Source organism: Condylostylus longicornis, unplaced genomic scaffold (assembly GCF_029603195.1).
Source record: "Condylostylus longicornis isolate FDR11 unplaced genomic scaffold, ASM2960319v2 ptg000145l, whole genome shotgun sequence".
Lineage (NCBI taxonomy): Eukaryota > Metazoa > Arthropoda > Insecta > Diptera > Dolichopodidae > Condylostylus > Condylostylus longicornis.
Genome location: NW_026578113.1, coordinates 1,961,906 through 1,988,829, shown reverse-complemented (window position 1 = coordinate 1,988,829; position 26,924 = coordinate 1,961,906). Strand labels below are relative to the sequence as shown.

At 26.4% G+C, this 26,924-nt stretch overlaps 1 protein-coding gene across 1 annotated transcript in view; it reads right to left on the bottom strand.

Moving 5' to 3' along the window:
* Positions 1 to 5,567: 5,567 nt before the first annotated feature.
* Positions 5,568 to 26,924, bottom strand: part of LOC129615723 (probable serine/threonine-protein kinase DDB_G0282963) — a 96,687-nt gene continuing 75,330 nt past the window's right edge. Inside the window, exons 3-6 of the mRNA XM_055531090.1 lie at positions 19,636 to 19,749; positions 19,030 to 19,158; positions 7,303 to 7,506; positions 5,568 to 7,197 (exon numbers count right to left, since the gene is read on the bottom strand). Coding sequence (XP_055387065.1) covers positions 5,836 to 7,197; positions 7,303 to 7,506; positions 19,030 to 19,158; positions 19,636 to 19,749 — 1,809 coding nt within the window. The 3' untranslated portion in view covers positions 5,568 to 5,835. The remainder of the gene's footprint in view (positions 7,198 to 7,302; positions 7,507 to 19,029; positions 19,159 to 19,635; positions 19,750 to 26,924) is intronic.

The window sequence follows — 26,924 nt, the reverse complement described above, 5'->3', positions numbered from 1 at the left end:
GTATATTCCGAAATAATGTGAAAAAAAAGAAGAAGAAAATTTAAGGGAAAGAAAAAGAATATTTACAATGTATAGAGAAAAGAGAAGCATGTTTTTGTGCTTTAACACAATCTGTATACATTTTATATATACCCAGAATAAATATATATGCAGTGTCGGATCAATTATATAGGCAAAGTAAGCATTTTCAATGGGCGCCGCAAAACAGGGGCGCAATTGAACATTTTTAAAAACGAAGTAAATTTAAAAAAATTAATTGCTTTTTCCAATTTTTCTATTTACAGCGAAATTAACATGATAATTTTTACCTATATACAAACATTGTATAACAAAGAGCTGAAACTTTAAGTCTAGGCAATAATTCTATGAATTCAACATGGTAAAGTAACAAGAAAGTGATTTATTATGCCCAATGCGCAATTTATTCCATATTTCTGATTATTTTGAATCGTTTTGGATCGTTTTGGAAACCGCGGGCGACGAGCAAGTGGGGCGAGAAGAACCGGATCTGTATTTATGTACATATAGAATATATCAAAAAATAAATAAAATATTTGTATAATGGGGGAGTACTTTTTCACGACTTCACAATTCATCTACTCAAAGTAAATGTGCTAAAATATTTATTTGGAAGACCTATACAATTTTCTTTTACTCCTTTCATTCTACTTGTACGAGTATATACAAAAATTTTGTAATTCAAAAATGTAAACAGTAAATTTTTGATATTTTGTAACAGAAAATAATGATACGACATAAGGACCTTGATTATTACTTTGTATATAAAGTGCTTAAACTGTTAAGAGAAATAAGATTTTACAAGTGTTGCCTACGTTATTGTTTATGCGCTCGGTTTTTATACTCATATCGAAAAATTAAAAGAAAAAATTGCAATTTTATTGCGATTAATCTAATCGATTGGTTTTCATATATGTATACAATCATATTTAAAAGTTAACACTATTTTTTTAGTCCTTGATTCGAAGGATTCAATTTTGAACTACTTTCCTGACTGCATAACTACATGCTTCAACTTAATTTAAATGTTTTTTATTGTTTTTCAAAAATTGTAAATCGAAAACGTACGACTGATATAAATACCAGACCTTACGTATCAACTTCATTTAGTACCTTTACTAGTTTACTGCTAAGCTATTGTTTGACTCCATTATGACCTGTATGGCTATCATAGCAACTAATTCTTGGTTCTTTGGCATCACCCTCAGTATCACTAACTTTTAAGCAAATTATGCTATTGAAATATTAAAGTCTAAATAAAAGCCCAGAATTATTTTACAATTCCGATATTCAGATATAATCTTAAAGTAAGTAAAGAGCGAGATATTTTCAATCTGAGAATGAACAATATGATATTAACTAAATGGAAATTTTGTCATACAGTAACAGAACAGATGAATGACTTAATTACACATTGTATTAGTAATTCAGTTATGAACGACATGATGTTAAACTATAGGCTTCTGGAGCTTACTGTTAATCACATTTTAGTAAAATTTTTTTAAGTAGCCTTACGAAATATCTTAGTTTTGTTGACGGTCATAAAAATAACTATAATGAATCAATGATAGCATTTCTTTATAGTTAATAAAAAAAAATTTTTTAAAATATTGAATAAAGAATTTTATTCTTCGGACATTCCTGGTTTGTAATAAAAACTAAAGTAAATATAAAAAAGCTAAAAGTAAATCTTATATATGTAAGCATAGTGAACTACATAACAAAGGAGTAAAATAGAGAAAAGCAAGAGAACAAGAACAAAAATAATAAGACAATAAAATCTCTTTTATATTAATGTATATAGTTTATTTGTGAACTATATAAAGGATATAATAACTATACTAGGATAATAGTCTTTATTTTATGAAAGGAACATTTAATATAAAATATTTGAGAATAGTAAGTTTATGGGCTAAAAAGATTTTCCTACATAATCTTTAATATTATACACGTATATACGTGTATAAATTGTGTGCATATATGTGTGTATTTGCAAACCTTTAAAAAAAATTATCATTATATAATCAAAAGCCATTAAATCCACTAGATCCTTTCGTTATACTATATATAAATTCTGTAAATATAAGATGATAATATATGTACATGAGTCTTTAAAGGCTTATCTATGGAAAATAAAAATGATTTTAGGAAATGTGATATTTTTATATGAAAGAGGGAAGGTCATGAACTTTTATAGGATATTCCATTTTATACAAAAAATTCTTTCAAATAAAATGGATAATAAATATTTATTTTATTGATTTATATTGTATAACACTAATGAACCTCATATACAGTTATAGAAGCTTACAAAGTAAAAAATAATACGATTTTAATTAAATGAAAAATATTTTATACTTCCATTTTAAGAATTCTTATAATATGAACGAGAATAGATACCTTGTCAACCCGTACGAATCATTTTACGAATCGCATCGAGAGTTATACTGTAATTGCCACACTGTTCCACATGACCTTGCTTTTCAAAAGCATATAGGGCTGCTTTATATATATTTGGCAGTTATAACATAAATTTATGCCATCTCAAAGATTTTTTCTGAAACCACATATAACCTTATTAATTTATGCAAAATTTCACTACTGTAATTTCAATAATTTCTTAGATATAACCAAACAACTATTAGAGTTGTATGGCAGCTACCATAAGGAATCAAATTTCATATGGTAGGATTTTTATCACAAATAACAGCACTAATAAAATAATTGCTTGCGCGAATTATCCATATTCTAACTTCAATAATATATCAGACAATGTCACAATATAGATGTGTATGATAGGTGTTGCGGTATACACGAGTTCTGAGATAACGTTAATGCTCACGACAGCCCAATAGCTATTACTGAAAATAGTAGCCATTTTACCTCATTTTTTTATACAAAAATTTTAGTACTATACCTTAACTACCTTAGATATGATCAAATAATATTGAAAGTTGTAAGGCAGCTATACCAAACCACTGCCACGATCACATCCAATTTATAAATACGGTTCTGGTATTAACTATTATAAATCATTTATAAAAATTTAGTGAATTTAGCTCAATTAATTTTTAGATTACCGGTGGACCGGACAAACGAACAGAGGAATACACGTGGTTATATAACGAACATACGTTCGTACTTCAACGTACAAAAATTTCAAAATATTTTGTTATACATAATTATATTTTTATACTTACGTACCGTCAATAATAATACAGCCTAATCGTGTATCTCACTTTTTCATCTCAATTTTTATTAACTTTCAAATCAGAGCTCTCTTCGTTTTTCTAATTCATATTTTCATATTTCCAATAAAATTACTAATTTTTTCAATTGAATTTTTCCATTTTTTCTCAAAATATCGACTGAACGTCTCACCTTCCAAAACAATGTGAGTACAGAATAATTATTCTTCCCACACGAAAATTACATTATACACAATAGAATACTCGTAGTTACTCACTTTCTTCTCAAATATGGCGATAGTAAAATAGCGATTACAGACAATCAGACCTTAAAAATTAAAATATAAAAACACACACACACACACAAGTTTTACATTATTCTTAATAAAAATTATTTTATTTTTTCTTTCCTCTTTATATGTATATGTATGTATAGTTGTAATTACAATTCATTAAAAGTAAAACAAAAAAAAAAAAAACATTTTAAATAAAAACGCTTTTATAAATAAATTTCTAATATTAAATACAAATTAATTTTTTCTCATTTTTTTTTTTTCTCATTTTAATGAAAAAATTAAATTCTCTTTACAATATTAATGTATATTTATGTAAAATAATTCTCTTTTTAATTCTCTCTTAAATAATAACACTATTGCATTTATGTCACATTTATTCTTTAATTTTTCTTTTATTAATTATTAATTAAAAAAATATTTAATAAAATGAAAATATAAAATGGAGGAAAAGGTAAATTTAATAAAAGGATATGTAGTTCGGTAATTCTTAAATATATTGTTATAATATATAATTAATATTATACAAAATTTGAACACTATATAATTGTTATATTGTATAATAATATTTGAAATTATTAATTTATAATAATAATCTTAAGAAAACCAAAAACAAAAAATTCATTAAAATTGGAACATTTGGAAGCCTGTTTTACTTATTATTTTTTTTGTTTCATTATACATTTTATATTTTTACTATTTAAAATTATAATATGAAAAGAAATGACGCATCATTTTGTATAATAATATTTTGACTACTATTATTGTAATTACAATAGTTATGTTTTTAATAATTTTTTTTTTAATTTTTAATTCTATAATAATTATTTAATATGCAAGTAACTATATAATTTTTCATTTTGATTATGTTTTATTTCCATTAATGATATTATTATATTTTAAATTTTAATATTACATGTAATTTTGTATAATATACATATTATTATAAAATATACTCTGGCATCTACATATCGCACATTTGCAAGAACAATTAAATTAATTATTATTATTCTTTAATTATATAAAGATTTTCTATAATAAAATAATACAGAAAATTTGTTCATATACTTGGTAGAATAGTTACAACTATTCTACTATACGAATGATTTTTAGTCTTCAATAGCAATTTACATTCGACATTAAATACTTTGAATTCCGAAAGTTGAAATAATATTTTTGAGTTAGTATGTTATTATTCTTCCCAATGTACGATATGCAAATTAGTATGTTGAAAAGTATACAAATCGAAAAGAATTTATAACAATCATAAGTTTGGATGGCTTTAAATGGGAAACTTTTTGAATTGGGAATTTTTTTTTTAATTAAACTGCTATTTACGAAATATTATTGCTAAATCCAAAAAAATTTTTTAGAATATCTGATAGTTTCTATAAAATTACAAAACTTTTTTTTAATTTTAAAAATAATTCTTCTCTAAATTATAAAATTAATTTGTATAAGCCAAGAGTATAAAATTTTTGAAATTTCATAAAACAATTTTGTCTCATAGGTATGCGACTGCTTATTTTAAAACTTTTAAAATTAAATATTTTAAAAGTTTTTATTTTAATATTCATAATTATTAAAAATTATGAAAAAAAAATAATATTTTAAATATTCGTTTTCGAAAAAAGATGTTTTAGCTACAATAGCTATTTTCTTGGGGAATAAAATACAAACATCGTCGAAATTAATTTTCAAAAGAAGAAAAAAAATATTGCATATATTTAGGCGAACTCTTTTTAATAATAATTTTGTGAATAACAATTGAAAGAAAGGTAAGTTTCATGCGAAGATTTGCTTAAATTTACAAGATATTAAGAAAACTATAACAAAATATTTTCGGATTTATTCAAATTGTGTTTGTGTACGAAATCTCTATTTGACTTTTAATATATTAATACAAAATATAGTAATTTAATCGCCTGCTAGCTGGCGACGTAGAATTTTATTATGTATCCGATAAAAGAAATTCACAATTGAACTTAAACTGGTCGCTTAAGAATAATTTTCATGTTCCTTCGATTTTGTGTAAACAAGTCTATTAAAAATATTATTGAGCCTAAATTTTCCTGAAACAGTTTCGGAATTAAATATGGAGTAGAAAAAAAAAAATTTGATTAATAGACTTGAAAGTTTCGGAGCTACTGTAAGATTAAGTTTAATAATAATTTTTAATAATTAATTTATACATTTGCTACAGGTGATTTTTTAATTATTCCCAAATATTTTCCAATTATTTGTATACAATTACGATTACAAGTATTACAACAATATTTTTTATTTGTTTTCTTTTCAATTAATGATATTTTAACAGTTTGTGATATTAAAGCCTGTCATGATATAACACAATTTTTATTTTCTGTTATATCAGTATTGCTTAAACGATTTGTATCTTGTTTACGTTTCTTTTCATAAGCGATAGCATCATTTGGAACATATGATAAACGAACACCACCGTAATGTTTACGTACTGGTATTCTATATGCATATTCATCTTGACTTGATGAACTTGAGGAACATGTTGAACATATACTTATTGTATCAAGATTATTGTCATTTGATAATCTTTGATTATCTCTAGATTGCTTTTGATGTATTCGACTATTACCATTATTATTATTATTATTATGATTATTATTTGTTTCATTATTATTCAATTGATTTTCTGAACTTGAACGATTTTTACTTTGACTTCGTCTACGTTGACGTCTTCTTCTAGCTGATGAATTATCTGTATAACTTTTTGATCTAGCCATTGCTTCTGGTGGTATTATATGTGTACATTTAATTTGTGTTGTTCTAGGATTTGGTTGTGGTATTTTTTGATGTGTTATCTGTTGTAATTGATATGGACTTTGTCTTATTTTAATTTCAGGTATTAATTCTGGTGTTGATGGTGTATTTATTTGTACACCAATTTCAACTTTATCTATACTCTGATAACTATGTGAATCTTCGGCTTTAGAATGTGAGGAAATTAATAATTCTGGTAGTGATGATGTTAAATTATTAACTTCATCAAGTGAATTAATTGATGATTTTGTACTTGTTTTCAATTGATCTAAACTAACACCTAAATCAGTTAAATCAATTGGTTCTCTACGATGATCTTTAATTGTTGATGAATTACTTTCTCTGTCATCGGTATTATCATCTCCAATTTGTTGGTTATTCTTATTTGTTTCTATATTATCTAAATAATCTTTATTATTTTTTGTTTTATTTTGTGATTGATTTGGTAATTTATTGACTGAATGATTTTTAATTTGGTGATTTTTTGATGTTTGCGATGTATTATTGATTCTTTGAGGTCGTGGTCCTGATGGTGCTGAACTATCAGATGGTGTTGGTGGTTCACCTTTACTACATGCTATCGAACAATAAATTGTACCACGTCTTGGTAAAAATGGTCTTCCTAATAGAGAACATCTACAGGTACAACATGAAAAACATTGATCAGTTGCATGCCAATGTTGACCATCATGACTCATTTGTCCTTGATCAACACCAATTACTTCACCACAACAATCACAATATTCAGCAAACATTGCATCAAAACATACAAGACAATATGGTTTGCCTTCTCTCATAATATACCGTTGACCACCCAATTGTTTATCACATCCAATGCATGCAAAATGTTTCATATGCCATGTTCGTCCTTCCGCTTCAGTGCATTCATCTGAGAAAATTATCTATACAAAAAATAGAAATTTATTAGACATTTTAATAAAATTTTGTTAAAAAGAACAAAAAAAAAATAAAAAAATTTTTGATTCTTCTTTTTCAAACACACTCACCTCATCACATGCAGAACATCTAGGTTTTTGTGCTTCAGCATGATGTCTACCACAATATAATTTTCCATCCTTATGAAAATAAATTAAATCAACAAGCAATTCTTTGCATATTATGCAAACAAAGCAACCAGGATGCCAACATAAATTTGGTCCTAATCTTGATGCAAAAACCGCAATATCTCCAGGGGATAAACGGTGTTCACACTATAAATATGTAAGTAGACAAAAAAAAAAGAAGAGAAAATAATGAGAAATATTAAGATTAAATAGTTAAGATAAACGAAATGGAATGTCTTTTTTTTTTTTTTTGTTAATATAATAAAAAGGATATCATCATATAATAAGGATATTATCGTTTTAAATTCTTTACAATGTCAGCATAATATGATCTAAATTGCTTATATGATTATTAAATTAAAATTTTAAATTCTTTATAAACGATAATAACATGGAAACCAAATTTTATATGAGAACAAATGAAATTCAATAGATACAGTAAAAAAATAGAACCAAGGATAATGAACGAATTTTTCTATTCACATTTAAGAGTGGAGACTTGTATTCCATTTAAAGAAAATGACAACTGAATAAGGTTAATAGAAAGCTGTGGATTAACTTCGATAATGGGAACCTAGATTTTGGTATAAACATGAAAACTATTTGTAGAAATTATGAGATATTTGCCTTGCTTTTAAGAATATTTTAATAATTTTCGGAAAAGTGAATAGCGATTTTCACAGTTATAACGATTTTCACCGCATTTAGATTTTAAAATTTACTGTCATGTCGCGCCTCTTAAATTCATTGAAAGCTCTCATATAAGGTTTCCTATTGAAGCATATACTGAGCTGTTTTCTAATAGTAAAAATTCTACTTACTTCAACAATTTCCAAGATGACAATTTTATTTAAACTAATTTATGAGAAATCTGAAAGTATACGTCATAAAACGTCCAATAGAATTCATTACCTATTTTTATTCGCATCACTTTAATCTTGTTGTTTGCAAGATTGGTAAATCAGTTTGTTCCTCCAAACCGGTTTATTGAAAACCAGCTTTTTCCTATTTCTAATATAAATAATGAAATGAATAATTTCAAAAATTCTACAATATTAAGATTTGATCCTTTTTCATTTTATGCAAGACCAAATTCAAAATTTTTGAAATTTTTAAACGAAAAAATGTCATCCCTATTCTCTCTCAGTCATGTCCAATAAACATTCTTTGTCATTTTTTTATTTTAATTTTAACCTACCTATTTTTAATTTTTTGTAATATAAAAGTATTTTTTGTTAAGATCAGATATCTATTTGCCCCTAGGGAGTAATTTCATATTAAAAGCACCCAAATGGGGGTAAACTTTGAAAAAGTATAAAAAAAAACAAAACCAAAAATTTTATAATTATATGAACAATGATGTCCGGTCACCAAAAAAGAAGAGATCGAAAAAGAAATTTAAAAAATTTCTACCACTATAAAAGCGACAAAGAAGAAAATGAACTTTTGTTTTCCTCCAATTGTTTTAAGTGGTTTTAGTGGTTTGAGCGGTTTTAAACGTTTAACAATGATGACAATAATAATAATAATACTATGAAAATTTTCTGAAGCAGAAAAATTCATTTAATTTGCCTCAAGGATTTATTAACGAAATTTAATATGCATTGAAATAATAATGTACTGGGATCCAAATTTAAAGGACAACATATAAAAGGAGTAAAATAAGAAAATTTCGCTGAATTTTTTTTCCTTTTTTATTCATTTGAAATGAACAAAAAAAAAATGATACAAATAAATATAAGTTTGCCTTTCGGAAATGTACAAAAATATTGTAGACATAAAAGCACTACAAGGATCAAAAGAAATGATATTTGTGCTTCATTTTAAAATTATTTTGAAGAGATGTCCTCAATAATGTTAAATAATCTTACTATTCACAATGAACGAATTGAAAAAAATTTTCAAAAATTTCAGAATCTTTAAAAGCTGGCTCCAATGCGGCAAAGAATATTATACAAAGCACAGGGCGATTGCATGGAAAAACTTAATTTTTTTTTTAATCTAATTTATAAAGTTTCCTGCCAAATGATTCAGAATTTTTTGTTTTATTTTGATCCGAAATCAGATTCGGAAAACAGACTCACATATTAAGAGCATTTCCTGCCTCGGATTACGAATCATTTCCGAAAAATCGAGGAGCAAAATTATAATATACAAGAGGGGTTTCTTGAAAAATTTTTAAATTTTTTTTCAAAATTATGAAGCCAAAACTATAAATATTTCAAAACATATGACTGGTTTACAATTACTGATAGAAAAATCTCAATATGAAAATTTGTATTTGATTTTTGAAATTATATTTTTCGAATTAACCCTAGATCTGTTCAAAAAATTTGGAATACTGGCGAAAAGGTAAACAAATTTAGAAAAAAAAAATGTCTTCAATAATTGACACAAAATTTTTTGAAATCTTTTTGGTTTTTGTGAAAATTTTTTTTCTGTGTAAAAGATCTTAAAAAATTTAAGGAAGCAATTTTTGTTCAAAGAATATTATGTGTAGTTATATATAGCTCATAAAGCTCTACGTATATATAATTAAAAACAATGAAGTTAATTGAGTCTCATTGTACCAGAAAAGAAAAACAAAAACCACTTCATTCCATTAATGTCTTATTATAGTTAAAAATGACTTCATTTAGGAACAAAAATTTCCAGGCTATTAAACTTTTAGTCCTTTTAATCTTTTTCATTTTTTCGATTTTTGTTTTCCTTTATTATTTCTCTTTTGTTTTCCTATATATGTATACGAGGAGCAATGGACTGTGGCATTTTTTCTTTTTAGAATTTCTACTTTACTTTTTATACTTAAATGGCATAATTTCTCTTTATTTTTTTTCTAAATTTGTTATAATGTAAATTATTTTGAAAGCCCCCCAAAAAAAAAAAAAACCAAAAAGGAACAAAACTAAATTAAAAAAGGAAATTAAAAATATAAACGGTACTTTTAACTGATTTTCTTCTCTTAGTTTTAAGAATTTATTTTATGTTATTAATTTTTGTGTGTTTCCTTTATTTGTTTGGTGTACGCGATTAATTGTCCTTGTCGCTACCACTACTACCCTACCAACATTTCTCAATCTACAATCACCATGAAACCTCAATCTACCGAAATGAAATGGTTCAAACGCACACTACTTTAACGGCTCAACACATACAGGTATTTCATGTAGGATTTGAAAATATTTTAAAATTAATATCAAATTTTTAATTTTAAATGCAAGATTCTAAGGTAAAAATTTTTTGACCACAAGAATAGTATGGGTTGTGATCTTATTTTAATATCAAAGAGTAGTAAGAACTGAAATAATGCGGTGATGCGGTGATGAAAATATAAAATTTGATTACTAAAAGGGCATAAATTCTATGGTAGTAATTAAAATCAAGAAGAGAGAATTAATGATAAATAATTGAGAACATTAATTATATAATTTGCAGTATTTATCTCAGAAAATTTAACATAGTAAATTTTATTTAACCCCTTGGTATCAACAATTCATTAAGAAATGTGAATAAAAAACCATTTACGACATTTACGACGACATTTTTTGGATTATGTGCCGTGTTTTATTAATATTTTAAGTGGAAAAAATCTATAATTTACTGATCGCTCACATAATACACGCACATATGCATTCCTGGGTACATATTTTTCAAAATATATAGTGATCACGTAGAATTGGGATTGACTGTACTGAACAGTAACTACCGAATTCAATGAATACAATCACACCCAATGATATTAACAATATAAAAGCACAGGAAATTTTAAAATATATTGAAAAACAAATTTAAGTAAAAAGTATTTAGTATTAAGTAATTTTTGAATTTTCAATAAATTTTATCAAAAATGTGTTACAGAAGCAGACCCTCCATATAACCATAAAATCGCATTATCATATTACATTTGAAATTATTCCTACACAATGCTCAATGAGCGAAAGAAACAATTTTTGTTAGCAAAAATTAAAATATCATATTAATTTTATTATCCTTTTATTTTATTATAGTTTCCTCATTTGAGAGCTGAAATTCCAGTCAGTAAAATCTAATCGATATAAAGTTGCTCTATAAAATATTGTGCGAATTAAATAAAAATTAATTATGACTGTATAGATGTCGGAAAGAAATAATTTTTTTTTTTTTATCTTTATTCAACTTTTTAGATTTCCTTATTTTTCATGATTTAATTTTATTTGTTAGATTTAATAACATTGATAAATCATAAAGAAACTTCTGTGTAATGCAATTGAAATGGAAAAATGAAAAAATTTAAGAAAAAAATTGTAAGCAATTTATAAAGTCCTGTTGTATCCTGCTGTGTTGCAATTGTTTCAATTTAATTATTTTTGTTTAATTTGGTTTTTTTTGTTTAGTTGAATTTATAGACTGCTGTTTTAGCACGTAACATTATATTAGTGAACATTCAAAACTCTATTGGAAATTTACATTTTAAGAACTCGTTTTAATGCAAAATTTGAATTATTTATTGAAAACTATGGCAAAATTTCTTTCATAACAAAATTTTAAAATACGAGTATTTTTATTTTTAAATGAAATATAAACAAGTCTTAAACTCACAGGAACACAGATCGAGTAATTTTTGAAGCTATAAAATGGAAATTTAATAATTTTTACTTTCGGAATATTAAAAAGCATCTTCAAAATTATTTCATAAATTATAAATAAAAATTAATGAAATTGGTCCATTGCAATTTACTTTGAATCTTAAGTACCAAATTTCTTTTATACTGAAAATAATTTTTACTACTTCCTTTCTCTCTGAAAGGAAATTTTTTATTTACCTTTCGCTCTGCGAAAGTTTTCTCAGTTACATTCAGTAATTCTGTTAATAAAAAATTAAAAACTCTCTTCTCAATAATATTTAATATTCAATTCAAATCCCGAATTCGAATCTACTCTCAATATAGTTGTTTTCATTCCAATGACAAAAATAAAAGCAGAGTGTCATATTGAATTACATTTACATTTCGTTTACGTAGCTATATAGTGAATTTCTCAATAACACAGAATGTCATGTTATCATTTTCTCTGCTTTATATTTGAAGTTTTGCTCTACAGTTTGCGTTGTATATGTTTACTGAATTTTTACAAAATTTTCCAAAAGCTAATATTTACTGTGATGATTGTTTCCAGACATAATTAAACTTTATAAAAAACTATTGAAAATTGAACAAGTTGACTGCTCTTTTAGAAACGGCAGAATAGTTTCAATTTTGTGTCACATTTTTGGCTTTGTATTTTCTTCGTATTCTTTGTATTTCATTGAATGATTTAAAGTTTTGCAACAAATAAAGAAGAAAACAACGTCTCTTAAAATTGTATTTAGTAATAAGAATTGAGAGCGAGGAGAAAGGAAATCAAAATTGGAATGTCCTATCATAAAGCTATTGAAGCATGAGGAAATCTTTTGAACCTTGTATAATAAAAAAATCGTCTTTTCTTTTTTCTCCTTTATTCTTTTGTTACCCTAGATGATTACGTTTCTTTATCTTAAATGTTCTGTCATTAAAAGAAAATTGGGAAAAATTTATTTTGAGATATGAAATGAAAAGCTGATATTCTTTTTCTTATATACAATTCTTCTTCCACAAACATAAGTCAAAATAATACATCATTAGATGGTATTAGGGTTCTATACACATCTTCCATGTGCTAGGAAACACAAAAATATATGTACAAATATTCATACCCCGAATATTACATTTTCTTTTTTGACTTGTTAGAGAAGGTAACAATTTTCTACTTTCCTTTTCACTTTCTTTGTTAAGAGAAAAAACGTGCATTCATGTGTATTGAAGTGTAATCGTCATTTTGTGTCGCTGCCATCATTATTATCGTCATCGGGTGCCAATGATAACGAGAAAAAATTAGAAAGATTTAAGACTTTTTTTTTTTAATAACAGACTTAAGTTAAAACATGGCAATCTATTTAAGATATATTAGAATTTGGAAAAAAAAAAAAATAAAAAAAAATAAGGAAGAAAAAGGGTCTTAAAATGTTCTAATAACAAGAAAAAGAGGTGATAAAATGTTTTCTAAATTTTAAGGAAACAAAAAACAAAAAATAAATTTGAAAGCATAGTGAAAAGGATCAATAAAATTGGAATAGATTCAAAATCAAAACCAAAAGAATTGAAAATGTCTTTAGATAAAAAAAAAAAAATTGTAAGTACAATTTAATTTGTAACGTTAGTACAAGGTGCTTAAGAAAAAATTATGTAAAAAAAGATATAAAATTATTCGTATTCAAACATTGTTATTGGTGCATAACTAGAACCTTTATATGAAATTTCCATAAAGGTCTATTATGCCTCCACTCCATCCGCCTCGCCTGAGTGCGGAGCATGACCCTACAGAACCCGCTCGTGATACTGCTTTACTCGAATAACTTCTGCCCCAGTATTTCCCTTCTCTTGCGGGAGAGAGCAGCACACTCTCGGAGGAGGTGTACTGAGGTCTTCCAATCTTGCCCACCTGTCTTCACTAACTACCCGCGACTTACTGAGATGTCCCCTAAATCTGCAGTGATCCGACAAGATTCCGGTGAGAATTCTAACTTGATTCTTGCCCGTCCCTATCCTCTTCTTAAATCGCCTCTGCTCATAGTCTCCTAAAAGAACCTTGGCCTGCCGCAGTCCCGGAAGGTATATCCAGCGTTCGGACCGCCTCCTCTCTGATCCTTTTCTTAGTTCCCAAAGAACAGTATGTGATCCGATTCCGCAGAAGGGCTCCAGCCTTGTAAGACACTCTGTACCCTATAAATTAATGTTACCGTAATCCCTAATCGAACATTTTTAGATAAAGATGTATTTTTCAATTTTATTATTTTTTTTCATCTGAATTCTTTTGAGAATTAAGTTAGCGTTTAATATGTTTTTTTCATTTCTTAAGGTAAAACCAAAAAAAATCCCATTTTTTTTTATCTAAGATAAAAATTTAATAGACTTTCTTTTTTGCTCTCCCGAAAATGTCTATAATTTATTAAAAACGAAAATTTTTTTAGTATTCAAACTAATAGAGAAATTATATTCATTTTGAAATGATAAAAGGAGAATTAAAATTGTGATCTGGGAATGTTTTCAAGTATAATGAAATTGAGACACCTTAGCAATAAAATGATTTTTGTCTGAATATATTTTGTTAATTGAGAACTTATAAATAATTGAGAATTATTGCTTCGATCAAATATTTTAAATAATTTCATAATTTGTTCCACCTTGAATTAATGAAACTCAATTTACTGTTGACACAGTAGAGTTTACAGTTAATAAACGATGAGAACTACTTGTAATGTAAGAATATTCATGAAATGCTCGCAGAGTGTTGTCGGCTACATCACAATTTTTACTTTAAACAATTCAAAATGGTTTATTATAAAAGCTTTAATTCAGAGAAAGCACTCAATAAAACAATAAAGAATAGATAAAACGAGAAAAAAAGTAGAGTTGACCTTGTCAACTCTGTGATACCCGTACGAATTTGTTATCCTATGTGCGAATAACTAATGTGCCATAACTAACTATGGGGCAGACTATGACTTTAAGTTGCCGTATTACCATATTAATTTATGCAAAATTTCAGTACTATGTGTTTTTCAAAATACTGGTTGTGCCAAACTACTATTGAAGTTGTATGGCAGCTACCAGAAAGAGCCAAGAAATTTTACCTAATTTCATCAAGCACATCGGCCCTACTAATATATTCACTTGTGTGAAATCTCAATATCACAGCTTTTATAGTTTCTGAGATAAAGCCAAATAAATTTGGAAGTTGTATGGCAGCTACCCGAACCGGTACCCCGATCACGTCCAATTTAAATAGGGTTCTGGCACTTACTACAATAAATCATTTGTGAAAATTTGGTGAACTTAACTCAATTAGTTTTTGAGTTATCGTTCGGACGGACGGACGGACAGACAAAGCTAAATCAACTCAGAATTTGACGCTGATCAAAAACATACACTTGAGTCTATATCTAACACAGTTATTTCTTAGCGTTACAAACGGTAAGGCAAATTTAGTATACCCTTCGAACATACGTTCGTACGGGTGTAAACAGGGACAATAAAATTGGTTGAATTAATCATTAATAATATATGAATTTCAAATTTTTTTAAAAATAATTCTTAAATTAATTCTGTTGTTTTGTATAATAAAAACTGATAAAATTATAATAATAAAATTAAATTATAAATTTTCAATATAAATAAAATTTATTATACTAATAACAATTATATTAACAAATTTATTATTCGAAATATCGGATTCAATCATTAAAATCGAATTAAGTAATATAACAGAATGTTAAATTTTTGTTTTAAAATTTATTCGCATTTCTATATACAGACCAATATAAATGTATTTATATATACAGGGTGTTTTGAATAAGGTGGCAAATAATTTCAGGGATGATTCCTTGATCGATTTCCAGCAAAAAAAATTGTATGGATTGAAGGGGGGAGAGGCCTATATATACTCATTTTCGAGCTACAACCTGTTGAAAAAAATGGTGCCAAACTTTTCTTTTTCTGAATATATAAATAAATGCTTATAAATTCGTTACCGTACGACATAGAGCAACTATTAGGCACTTATTTTACACTTAATTGATTGCTCTTTATTTTTAGTCCTAAAATTTATTAGATTTGATCAATAGTTTTCGAAATAAAGCTTGCCAAAATCAGAATTTTTGATTTTTTTTTTTGAAATTTTTTTTTTGAAAGAAGAAATGGAAATTTCCCGAAAATTTGTATTATGCTCGAAATTTGTATTTAACTCGAAATTTCCCGAAAATTTGTATTATGCGAAACCCCCTGTATATTAATAAAAATTTCTCAATTTTATGAAGCTATTAAATATTTTTTTTTTTTAGAATTAAATTTATTTTTATTTAAATACCATTATTTAATGGAAATACAATATTATTTTCTTTACAATATTTTAAAATATTCCAATAATTTATTAAAGAATATTTTTTTTATGACTTTCTTTATTATAATAAATATAAAAGCATAAAATTAGAATTGAATTAATAGGTTTTGCAGGTGTTTATTAACACAAATATAATTAAAAGTTAATAAATCTCTAAAATATTTTTAGATTTTTTTTTGTTTTATATGGTCATTAAATTAATTTTATAGCGAACGTATTGTTTGTGAGCAATGAAATTTTTATAATATATTTTTATAATATTTAGCCTAATTTTGGAAATTTTGAAATTATACTACGAATTTCTATACAGAGAAGAAAAAACACAATTTTCCTTCTTAGCAACAAAATAATTCCGGAACATTTCTCTAATTTTCAAGGACTATTGAGTCAAAATTTTTGTGGTATTGCTTTGGAAGAAAATGAAAATTCGAAATGAAAAATTTTTAAATCAAAAATTCATCAATCAATGCAGATGGAGCAACTACAAATTTGTGAATTCAAAATTGAAGAAAATAAATTATTTATGAAAAAATATCCTTCATTTTGTAACTCTCATTGAATAATTGAAATAATTTAATAAAATTTCTAATTAAAAACTCGCAATCATCACTAATTCCGAATAGCATCACTCATCATTTTATGGGTTATAAGAAGAGTAAAAGAATATTTTGTTAAGATTTTCTTCTGAATATTAATCCCCAGTCCCAAACTCATCAATTTATTAATTTAAAATAATTACATAAAATAATAAATTTTCATAAAAATAAATTCTAAACAATAAATTATTGAAAGCAGTATTACAAAACTCCTACATTTTGTAATCTTGTTGTACTTCTAATTTTTATAATATGAAAATTCTTCAGCCTTTAATCACTAATTTCGCGGAAAATCAATGCAAAATATGCAATTGAAAAAATTTCAAATTTAATTCTCGATTCCCATAAACAAACTTTTTATTCACTCTCGTTAATGATAATTACTTAATTATCAAGATTCATTTAAAAAAAAAAATAATAATTTCACATAAATTTTTCCCACAAAATAAATTTTTCACATTTTATATTTCATTTCTCTGTAAAACTTTTTATATTTTTCAATTAAATGACCATGAAATAATCTGAATCTAGATTATAAAATTAAATTCTATATAAAGAATATTATAAAGGTAACATAAATTTTCCTCTTTTTTAAATTAACCTCAGTAACCTCAAAACAAATTCCAATCATCAACACTTTCAAAAGAGTTTTTTGCATTTTTTGTTTTTTTTTCTACTTTTCTTTTGAGTTAACTATCGTTGAATAGGTGAAAGAAGCTGTTAAAAAGAAAGGAAATGGAAAAAGAAAAATGGAAATTTATTGATTTTCCATTATATATGAAAATAAAAAAAGAAAATGAGAAAAGAAAAATAAGAATAAATATTGAAGTAGATAAGGAAAAATCTGGTTAACCTTATCAACTTTAAGGCATCCGAATATTTAAAAAAAATAAATCTGGGAATGAAAAATTTTAAAATTATTTAAGAGAAATGTGCAGTAAAATAAATATTATTTATTCATCATTTTACAGTAGTTTTCAACTCTGCCTGTTAAGATGAGCAGATGGTTTGAGCGGAGCCTTCCAACTCCCTGAGGGATATCTCCGGGTATTTGAAACCGGGATAGTTTAAGTATAAGATATGGGAAGGGCTAAAATACTCGTAAAATATGGTTGGCTGCGGTGGTCGGAGTGGAAGAATTCCTTTGCCCACATCTCTCTTCAATAATCTACAATCTAAAGAAATTTAAAAATAATGTGGAGCCCAAATGGCTATTCATATTTTCATATACATATGTATGAGAGGTTTTGAAAAATGTTGAGTAAAATTTTTTCAACACCCCTTTTATAGAAAACTTTAATACCTTTAACGATACTAGTAGAGTAAATATCATTAAATAAGTAAAAGCGTTTCAAAATTATACCCCGCGCCTTGACCATTTGCAACTAAAATAGGTTCCGCCCTTGGCAGAAAACAAATAGTGGGTGAAAGTTTATTAGTGTTTACTTTATTTGTTTTTAAGTTATCGTGCGACTGTACGGACAGACAGACATGTCTAAATCAAAGCAGAATTTTACTCTGAGCAAGAATATATATTTTGATATGTGGCAGATCGTCTACATACCGCACACGACTCCTTCAAGTGGTTACAAACTTCAACCCAGAGTTAATATACCTGCATCTCCACAATGGTGCATTTAACTCTTAAAAACGTAAAATATAATATTTAATACAATCCTTAAAATTTAAATTTTAAAGACTTCAAAAATATTTTTTGTTTTTAACAAAAAATTTCTAACAATTCTTTAAAAAATATTTTCCATTTTTCTTGTGGATTTATTACTTTAATTAAAATTAGTTCATGAACCATAATCTGGAAAATTAAATTCAAGAACCACTTAAATATCTTTAATCTATATTAAATATTAAGTACATATACAAGTAAACTTAAGAAAATATAAGAAAAATAATACAAAAGTTGTTGATTATAAAAAAATATTATTGATTGGGGAAAAATAATCTTAATTCTGGTTATGACTACACTGTCGTAATAAAACTCATGAAATCAACACAATGATCTCAGACAATAAAATGGAATGCATTTATTATACAAATGGAATGGAGTCTAATAGCATTCGGCTAAAATTTTGTTAATAATTATACATAGACTCTTAAAACTTACCACTTTACAATTTCTTTCATCAGATAAAAAACGTACTACACCACGTCCAAGTGCTTCACGTTTTCGTTGTGCAGAAAATAATCTCAATTCTTTACGTTCTTCATCTGTTAATGAATGACAATAGCGAACCTACAAAATAAAAATAAAATTATAATGAAATTGTGAAAATATTAATATTTTTGAAAAACAATTCAGAATAACTACTGAAAATTTCTCCATACAACTGAAGTATAATATGCATGACGTGATCAAAGTAACGAGTTAAAGTCGGGATAAATAAAAAATGTTTGCCCGCGTACCGGACTCGAACCAATGACCTACTGCTTTCTAGGCAGACCCTCTACCAACTGAACAACAGAGGTATGAAAAAAATTGCCGACAAATTGATAGCATGAAGTATTACTCTAAGTAATAGACTTGTATAAGTTCTGAGGTGGTTTTACTTAAAATATGTTTCTAAGACGAATAAAAAATAACTGAATTGAGGCAAATTTAGTTTTACAGAATCGAGGATTCGTACTTATCCAGTTTCAACCCCGAATTCTATAACAGTGTAGCATTCAATCTCAAATTTTATTTAACTAATAAGTTTATTGTAGCTCTTACCTCATTATCTTGTGGCGGTAGTTGATGTAATAATTGTTTAACTCGATATCTTTCACCAGCGCTATTTACATAAGGAACTTTATCATCCGGAAGCTGTGAGAAATATAATCGCACCTGTAATTAATATGAGAAAAAATCACATAAAATATTTGGATACGGTAAACAACGAGTGTATGCATATTATAACAGTATTATGTATATATATGTATATAAACAGGTAAAGATTAATAAAGCACAGGTTTTTGCTTATTTTTATAGCATTTAATTCTTAAAGACCATAATAAACGAATTATAAAATTTAACAAAAATAACCAAAAAAGGCACAGTAAAAATTTATTAAAAACTTTTTCCTCTTTTCCTACATAACTTTTATTATGTGGGGCAGTAAAAATTGCGGATTTACGATATTGTGTGTATGGAAAAAATAAAAACATTTGATTATCCTTTAACAAAGAAGAACGAAAAACATAACAAAAAATTTTAATGATTACTAATTAAGTAGAATAAAATCGATTTTTGGTATTAATGAAATCGATTTTTATTAAGAATAAATTTTAACAGAGAATTTAATGTTTCCACACCCAGGCGGCTCAATATATAATAGTATGTAGCGTGTAATTCGGTTAGCAGTGCTTCTTAATAATTTTCTTTTAGTGATCAGATTTTTATTTTTCAATTTTTGCGGCATGCTTTTGAAAATTTCGCAAATAGCACAATTGTATAATAAAATATTTTCGCATTCATACGCAATGGTGTAACATTGAAAGGTTCGCAAAGCAGTAATACGAGTAGCTTTGAATCAATCAAAATATAAGGTCAAAATTGTTAACTTTAAGGTTTTACATGTTTATATTTTTTGTATGCAACCTTATAAATGTAGCCTCTTCCAAATAAAACTGAAAATTTTCAAAGTTTCTGTTACAATAATCGCATTTGATAAGTCAAAATTAGACCAACTATGTATTGGCACAAATGGTAATGGATTCATTCTCCATTCAGTTTAATAATGCATGGCAAAATATGGCCCAAGCAGTGTCGAAAATTTGATGGAAAGCAAGATAATGACGAAAATTTAAGAAATGAAATAATTGTGGAAAAAAACGGGGAGAGACTATTTTTCGGCAAAACATTTTGCGGTATTTAGGTTGAAATATATTGAGTAGAAAAATATTATTTTCCCATTGTGTACATTGTGTAATATATTGAGAGTTATAATATAAATCTACCCATTATATGAACGTAATTTTATTTAAAATCATATAAACATATGAACACACAAGATTTTATGGTGCTCTTAAAATGTTTAATTACACTTTGCGAGGTTCTTGTTTTGCGAAGTATTTATGTACGTTGGAATTTTATATATCCAATTGTAGCAAATTATTATTAAAAATAAATCCTGATTGAATAAATTTATGAACCAATTTGAGAAAGAATAAAATAATATAATAAAAAAATAAGGATAATATAAAATCATAAAATTTTTTCATAAACGTTATAAAAAATCAACTTATCATTATGTGTAAGTACTTATATAGATATGTGTGTTGATGTTCATGTACGTATAAAATCCATTTATATCTAATTAAAGTACATACACATAAGGTTAGAATTGTGAAAATTTATGGTTTTACAAGGCTTTGTAAGATTGTCTAAACATTCTAAAAATTAGGCTATGTATCGAGACCTTAAGAATGCAAGATTATCTATTTAAATCTCGAACATCGTTAGACTCGAATATCTTACTTAGAATTCTGAGAAAACTTCAACTTTGACGCTATTTGAAGTTGACCAGAGTTCTTAAATATTTAATAAAGACAAAAAAATTTAAGTAATAAATAAATTGAAATAAGCAACATAGTGAAAGGAGAGTTGATTCTATTGTAACTCCAACTTATCCGATATTTTTATAACTAATCACAGCACTTTTTATCTATATTTCGGAATTCCCAACTTAATACAGTCCTCGTCATTGCGTAAGCGGTTGTTAATATATCTGTTATGCTCATTTTCTTAATCATTGGCTTTTTGATCTCCCGTTAAATGAAAGTTTTTTTAGGTAATTGTGTAAACGCTATAATTTTCTCCTTTATTTTTTAATATTTAAAATTATCAAATCGTTTTACTTTTTACAAATTTTATTGTTCAAAAAAAAAGTAAAATAAAAAGGACAAAAATGTGATTTACTTTCTTTTTGGGTTATTAAATACAAATTAAATGTATTTTTTTTCCCTTGCAACAATAAAAGAGCCTATATATACAAAATATATCTATGTAGACAGAAGCCCACCATAATATTCATGTATTCTTCTATACTGCGACATTTTATAATATAGGCCGTTCTTTAAAGAGCGGTAAAAAGTAAGTGCAAAAGTCATAAAAATTATACTTTTATCGAGCATAGAACTGTATACATAGTACATATTTACATACACACGAATTTAAAACCTTAAAGACTGATGTATACATCCATACATGCACATGAAACCTTAACAAATTTTTTACTTTCCTGCCCTTAAAAACAAGAAATTAATGAAAAATAAAAAGGCATTGGCAAATTGTTTCAGGACAACAGGTTTACCTTATATATTTTATAAACTGTAAACAAAATAAAAACAAAAATATACAAAAAAAAAATAATGCTGGCAGGATGTTGTTTTAACAAATTTACCAGTATAAAGTAGAGTGTCCTCTTTCTTTAATAGCATAAAACGATTGTAAAATTATCGCGATAAAATTCATAAGGATATGATTTGTTTACTTCCATGAAAAAAAAAAAGAAAAATTTAAGATAAAAAAATTAAAAGAGGAAAGAGGAAATAAAACTTTGGTCCTTGTAATTTAAGTATGAGTTGATGGAACAATTTTTGTCTCCTTTTAATTCAATGTTTCTTGTTTAATTTTTTTTTTATAATGTTCCTCCAAATAATTAGTTTATGTTTATATATCGTTGAATTAAAAAAATGCCGGGAAAAATAGAAAGAAGTTTAAGAATCACAACAATTTTAATTTTATTTTCAAAATAAAAAATTTACGAATTTATTATGCCTATAAAATTTTAAAACTTTTAAATTTTTTTTTTAAATGCTTTAATTTTTATACAAAAATTTCAGTAATAAAATTGTGAATTGTAATTGTGAATTGTAAATCTGAATTTAAAAATGATTTCCTTTACGCAAAATCAAAAATTTATGTAATTTATGAACGTTTATTGCAAACAAAATTAATTTAAGGCATTTGAAAATTCGGAACTTTTATTTAGAAGTGGGCATTAAAGCTGAATAGTTTCCAAAATGCAAGAATTTTTAGGAAATTTTCCGAAATTTCGAATTTTTCACAATTGTTTGGTTAACTACTGCCGAAAAGGTACTGATTTAAAAATAATCTCGTTTGAGTTGCTTTGAAAGCATTTTCTTTTAGACATGTAAGTGAAGCCAAATAAGCACAGTAATCGTAGCACCAGTGAGAATTTTTTTTTGAGCGCTCTGAGAGCTGTAACGATATTTTTGCCTAAAATAATTCTTCTTGTTTCGATATTACAAATTAATTTTACTTCAAACATTTCTTAAAAAAATTATTTTCTTCTATATATGTTTGATCATTTGAGCTAGGTGGATCCCTTCAGCATGTAAATAACAATGGATATGAGCTGAATGAATCCTTTTAATGTGTATACAAAAATGGATGCGAGTTAACCGAATTCATACAATAATTGCATTTGATTTGGATGAATTAAACTGCCGTAATGAATCTAGGTATATTACAAATTTTTTATTTTAATCTTGTAGCTCTTGTGTTTAAGTAACATTAGAGCACAATTATAGTCCTTTAAATTAATAAAATATTTTTGATAATGCATTCAATTATTTTTATAACCTTTGCTGTTTGGGAAATAATATCAAAATTAATTTCGAAATTACGCCTTCAATAATAGAATAATTTCAATATTACGCCTTCATTTTACGGTCAACTTAAAATTTTTTATAATTTAATTAAAAAAGAACAAGATTTCCTTATAAATTTTTATTTTATTCTTTTAATAGATGTTTTTGTTAAACTCAGTTTTCTATTTCTCTCTCATTCCTATTTTTTTGGTTTTCAAACTATAAATTAAGCATCGGTATTAAACTTTTAATGAATTTTTCAATTTCTATTTAAGACACGCTAATTATACCCGTACGAACGTATGTTCGAAGGGTATACTAAATTTGCCTTACCGTTTGTAACGCTAAGAAATAACGGTGTTAGATATAGACTCAAGTGTATGTTTTTGATCAGCGTCAAATTCTGAGTTGATTTAGCTATGTCTGTCCGTCCGTCCGTCCGTCCGTCCGTCCGTCCGTCCGTCCGAACGATAACTCAAAAACTAATTGAGCTAAGTTCACCAAATTTTCACAAATGATTTACTGTAGTAAGTGCCAGAACCCTATTTAAATTGGACATGATCGGGGTACCGGTTCGGGTAGCTGCCATACAACTTCAAAATTTATTTGGCTATATCTCAGAAACTATAAAATTTATGGTATTGAAATTTCACACAAACGAATATATTAGTAGGGCCAATATGCCCCATAAAAGTCGTTGAAATTACTTGGCTCCTTCTGGTACCTGCCATACAACCTTAAAAGTTATTTAGCTATTTCTCAGAAACTATAAAAGCTGTGATATTGAGATTTCACACAAGTAAATATATTAGTAGGGCCAATGTGTCTGGTAAAAGACGTTGAAATTACTTGGCTCCTTCTGGTACCTGCCATACAACTTTAAAAGTTATTTGACTATATTTCAGAAACTATTAAAGCTATGGTATTGAAATTTCACACAAACGAATATATTAGTAGGGCCAATGTGTCTCATAAAAGTCGTTGAAATTACTTGGCTCCTTGTGGTACCTGCTATACAACTTCAAAAGTTATTTGACCATATCTCAGAAACTATAAAAGCTGTGATATTGAGATTTCACACAAGTGAGTATATTAGTAGGGCCGATGTGCTTGATAAAATTCGCTAAAAATTCTTGGCTCTTTCTGGTAGCTGCCATACAACATCAATAGTAGTTTGGCACAACCAGTATTTTGAATAACACATAGTACTGAAATTTTGCATAAATTAATATGGTAATACGGCAACTTAAAGTTATAGTCTGCCTCATAGTTAGTTATGGCACATTAGTTATTCGCACATAGGATAACAAATTCGTACGGGTATCACAGAGTTGACAAGGTCAACTCTATTTTTTTTCTCGTTTTAAAATTAATATACCAGAATTCTGGATTTTTTTTTACAAATTATTCTTGTTATCGAAAACAGAACCTGAAATTTTATGAAACAGAGGACTAGTTTAAGTTATTTTAAAAATAAATGGATTCCTTTGAACTCTACTTTTATAAAGAGAAGAATTGATTTCATGATTATGAGTGATAATAGAAGTAAATGTGATGTAAAAATATTTTACCATGTGGTGAGTATATTTGTATCTTGTTGCAAGTAAATGTCACTTATTCAGTTGGAATGAAATTAAGAAGTCAATTAGGTAAGATATTTTCACTTTTAAAAAATTTTATTTATTGATTATTAAAAAAATTATAGGTTACAAATTTATTAAAAAGCAATTGCATTGGAAATCTAAAATTGTAATGCAATGTCAAATACGTGGTATATTCGATAAGTCGTCAGAAGAATAAGCTTATAATGAATTTTATTTTAAAACCGGTAACAATTGGTAAATATTTCGATAATTTACGTTCAAATCTATGAACTCAAAGTATATGGTTCAATTCGGCCTATATTAAAGTGAATAAATTACTGAGAGAAAAACCGTAATTATTTTCCAAATTTTTTTTCAAATTTTGCAAAATCATATTTATAATTTCGAAAATTTGGCCAAATCTGAAAAATAAAATGATATTGTTGAATGAGAACATTAAATTTATTTCCAAAAATCGGCTTTGCTTATAAGTAATAATTCTAAATAAAGCAGTTTTGCCATATTGCCGTGGAAAATTCGGAAATTCGGGCTTATACAATTTATGGTACTTGCAAATATCGTTCATGGAAGTTCACATAATTTCATCGTCCTTCTTACATTAACACCTATATCCAAAGATTTTTCAACATACACGAACATAAAACGAAAAATATCTACATTTTTTCTTATTCAAATTTAATTACATTTTGTAGTGTTACAATACAAAAGGAAATCACTTGGGCGGCGCGCGGCAATTCACTTAAATATTAAACTAATGATTCTTTTTAATTGGTAGGGTGAATATACACACATTATGTACATATGTACATGGCCATATTCATATTTTATTCTATCTGCTCTATACGAAATGCATTGTAAATTTAAGAATAAAAGGGAAAAAGCTAAAAAGTCTTTAAGAATGAAAATTGATTATTGTACAATGTCTTCCGTAATTATTTATTTTGTTTCTATAATTTACCGCGATAAGTATTCTCTTTCTCTATACTGTATATACTAGCTGTACAATTACATTTAGAAAATCTTTTAAAATTGTATATATAGAATTTAAATGGCGTTAAAAGGTGCACGCTGAAGAATTTTTCAAAACTATATTTTGAAAGATTGTTGTTTTCAATGAACTTGTACTTGATTCTCTTTTATTTTTTATTATTTTAAAAATTTTTATTTTTTATTTAATAAATAAATTAATGGTTAAATACATAATATACTTATGTTCGCATCCGTTACATTAAACTTAAATATTTTCAGTTATGTAAATTTCAAAATGTAATCTATCTCGACAAAATGATGGCCAATACATCATTGAAAATATAGAGAAAGAGTGAGAAGCAAGAGTAACGCTACCAAAAATGAAGATTTATCTTCAAAATGAAGGTTTTTTAATGTTATCCTGAAGTTTTTCAGTATTGGAATATTTATAATATTTGACAAAGTTCGCAAAAAAACATTTTGACCAACATTTTGGTCAATTTAATAAGAAAGGCGTGGTAACGCTACTTATATGACAGGTCTATTTTGATATTCTCCGCTGCCATCAATTTTGCAATAATCGACTTAGCGAATTAACTAAATTTTTCAATTGAGCTTCAATTGAAGATCTCGTAGAATTCGTGAAGATTTTTTTCTATTAAATCTATAAAATAAAGATTTTATGTTTAAAAACTGGAGATATTTGGACTGATCTATTTGGCAGCACTAAGTAAGAGTAATGTGTTAAGTAAGACGCGCTTATGTTTTTGTTGTTGGTAACAATTTGTTTGAAAGAATTTTATTTACAATTAAATTCTTCTTAAAAAAAAAA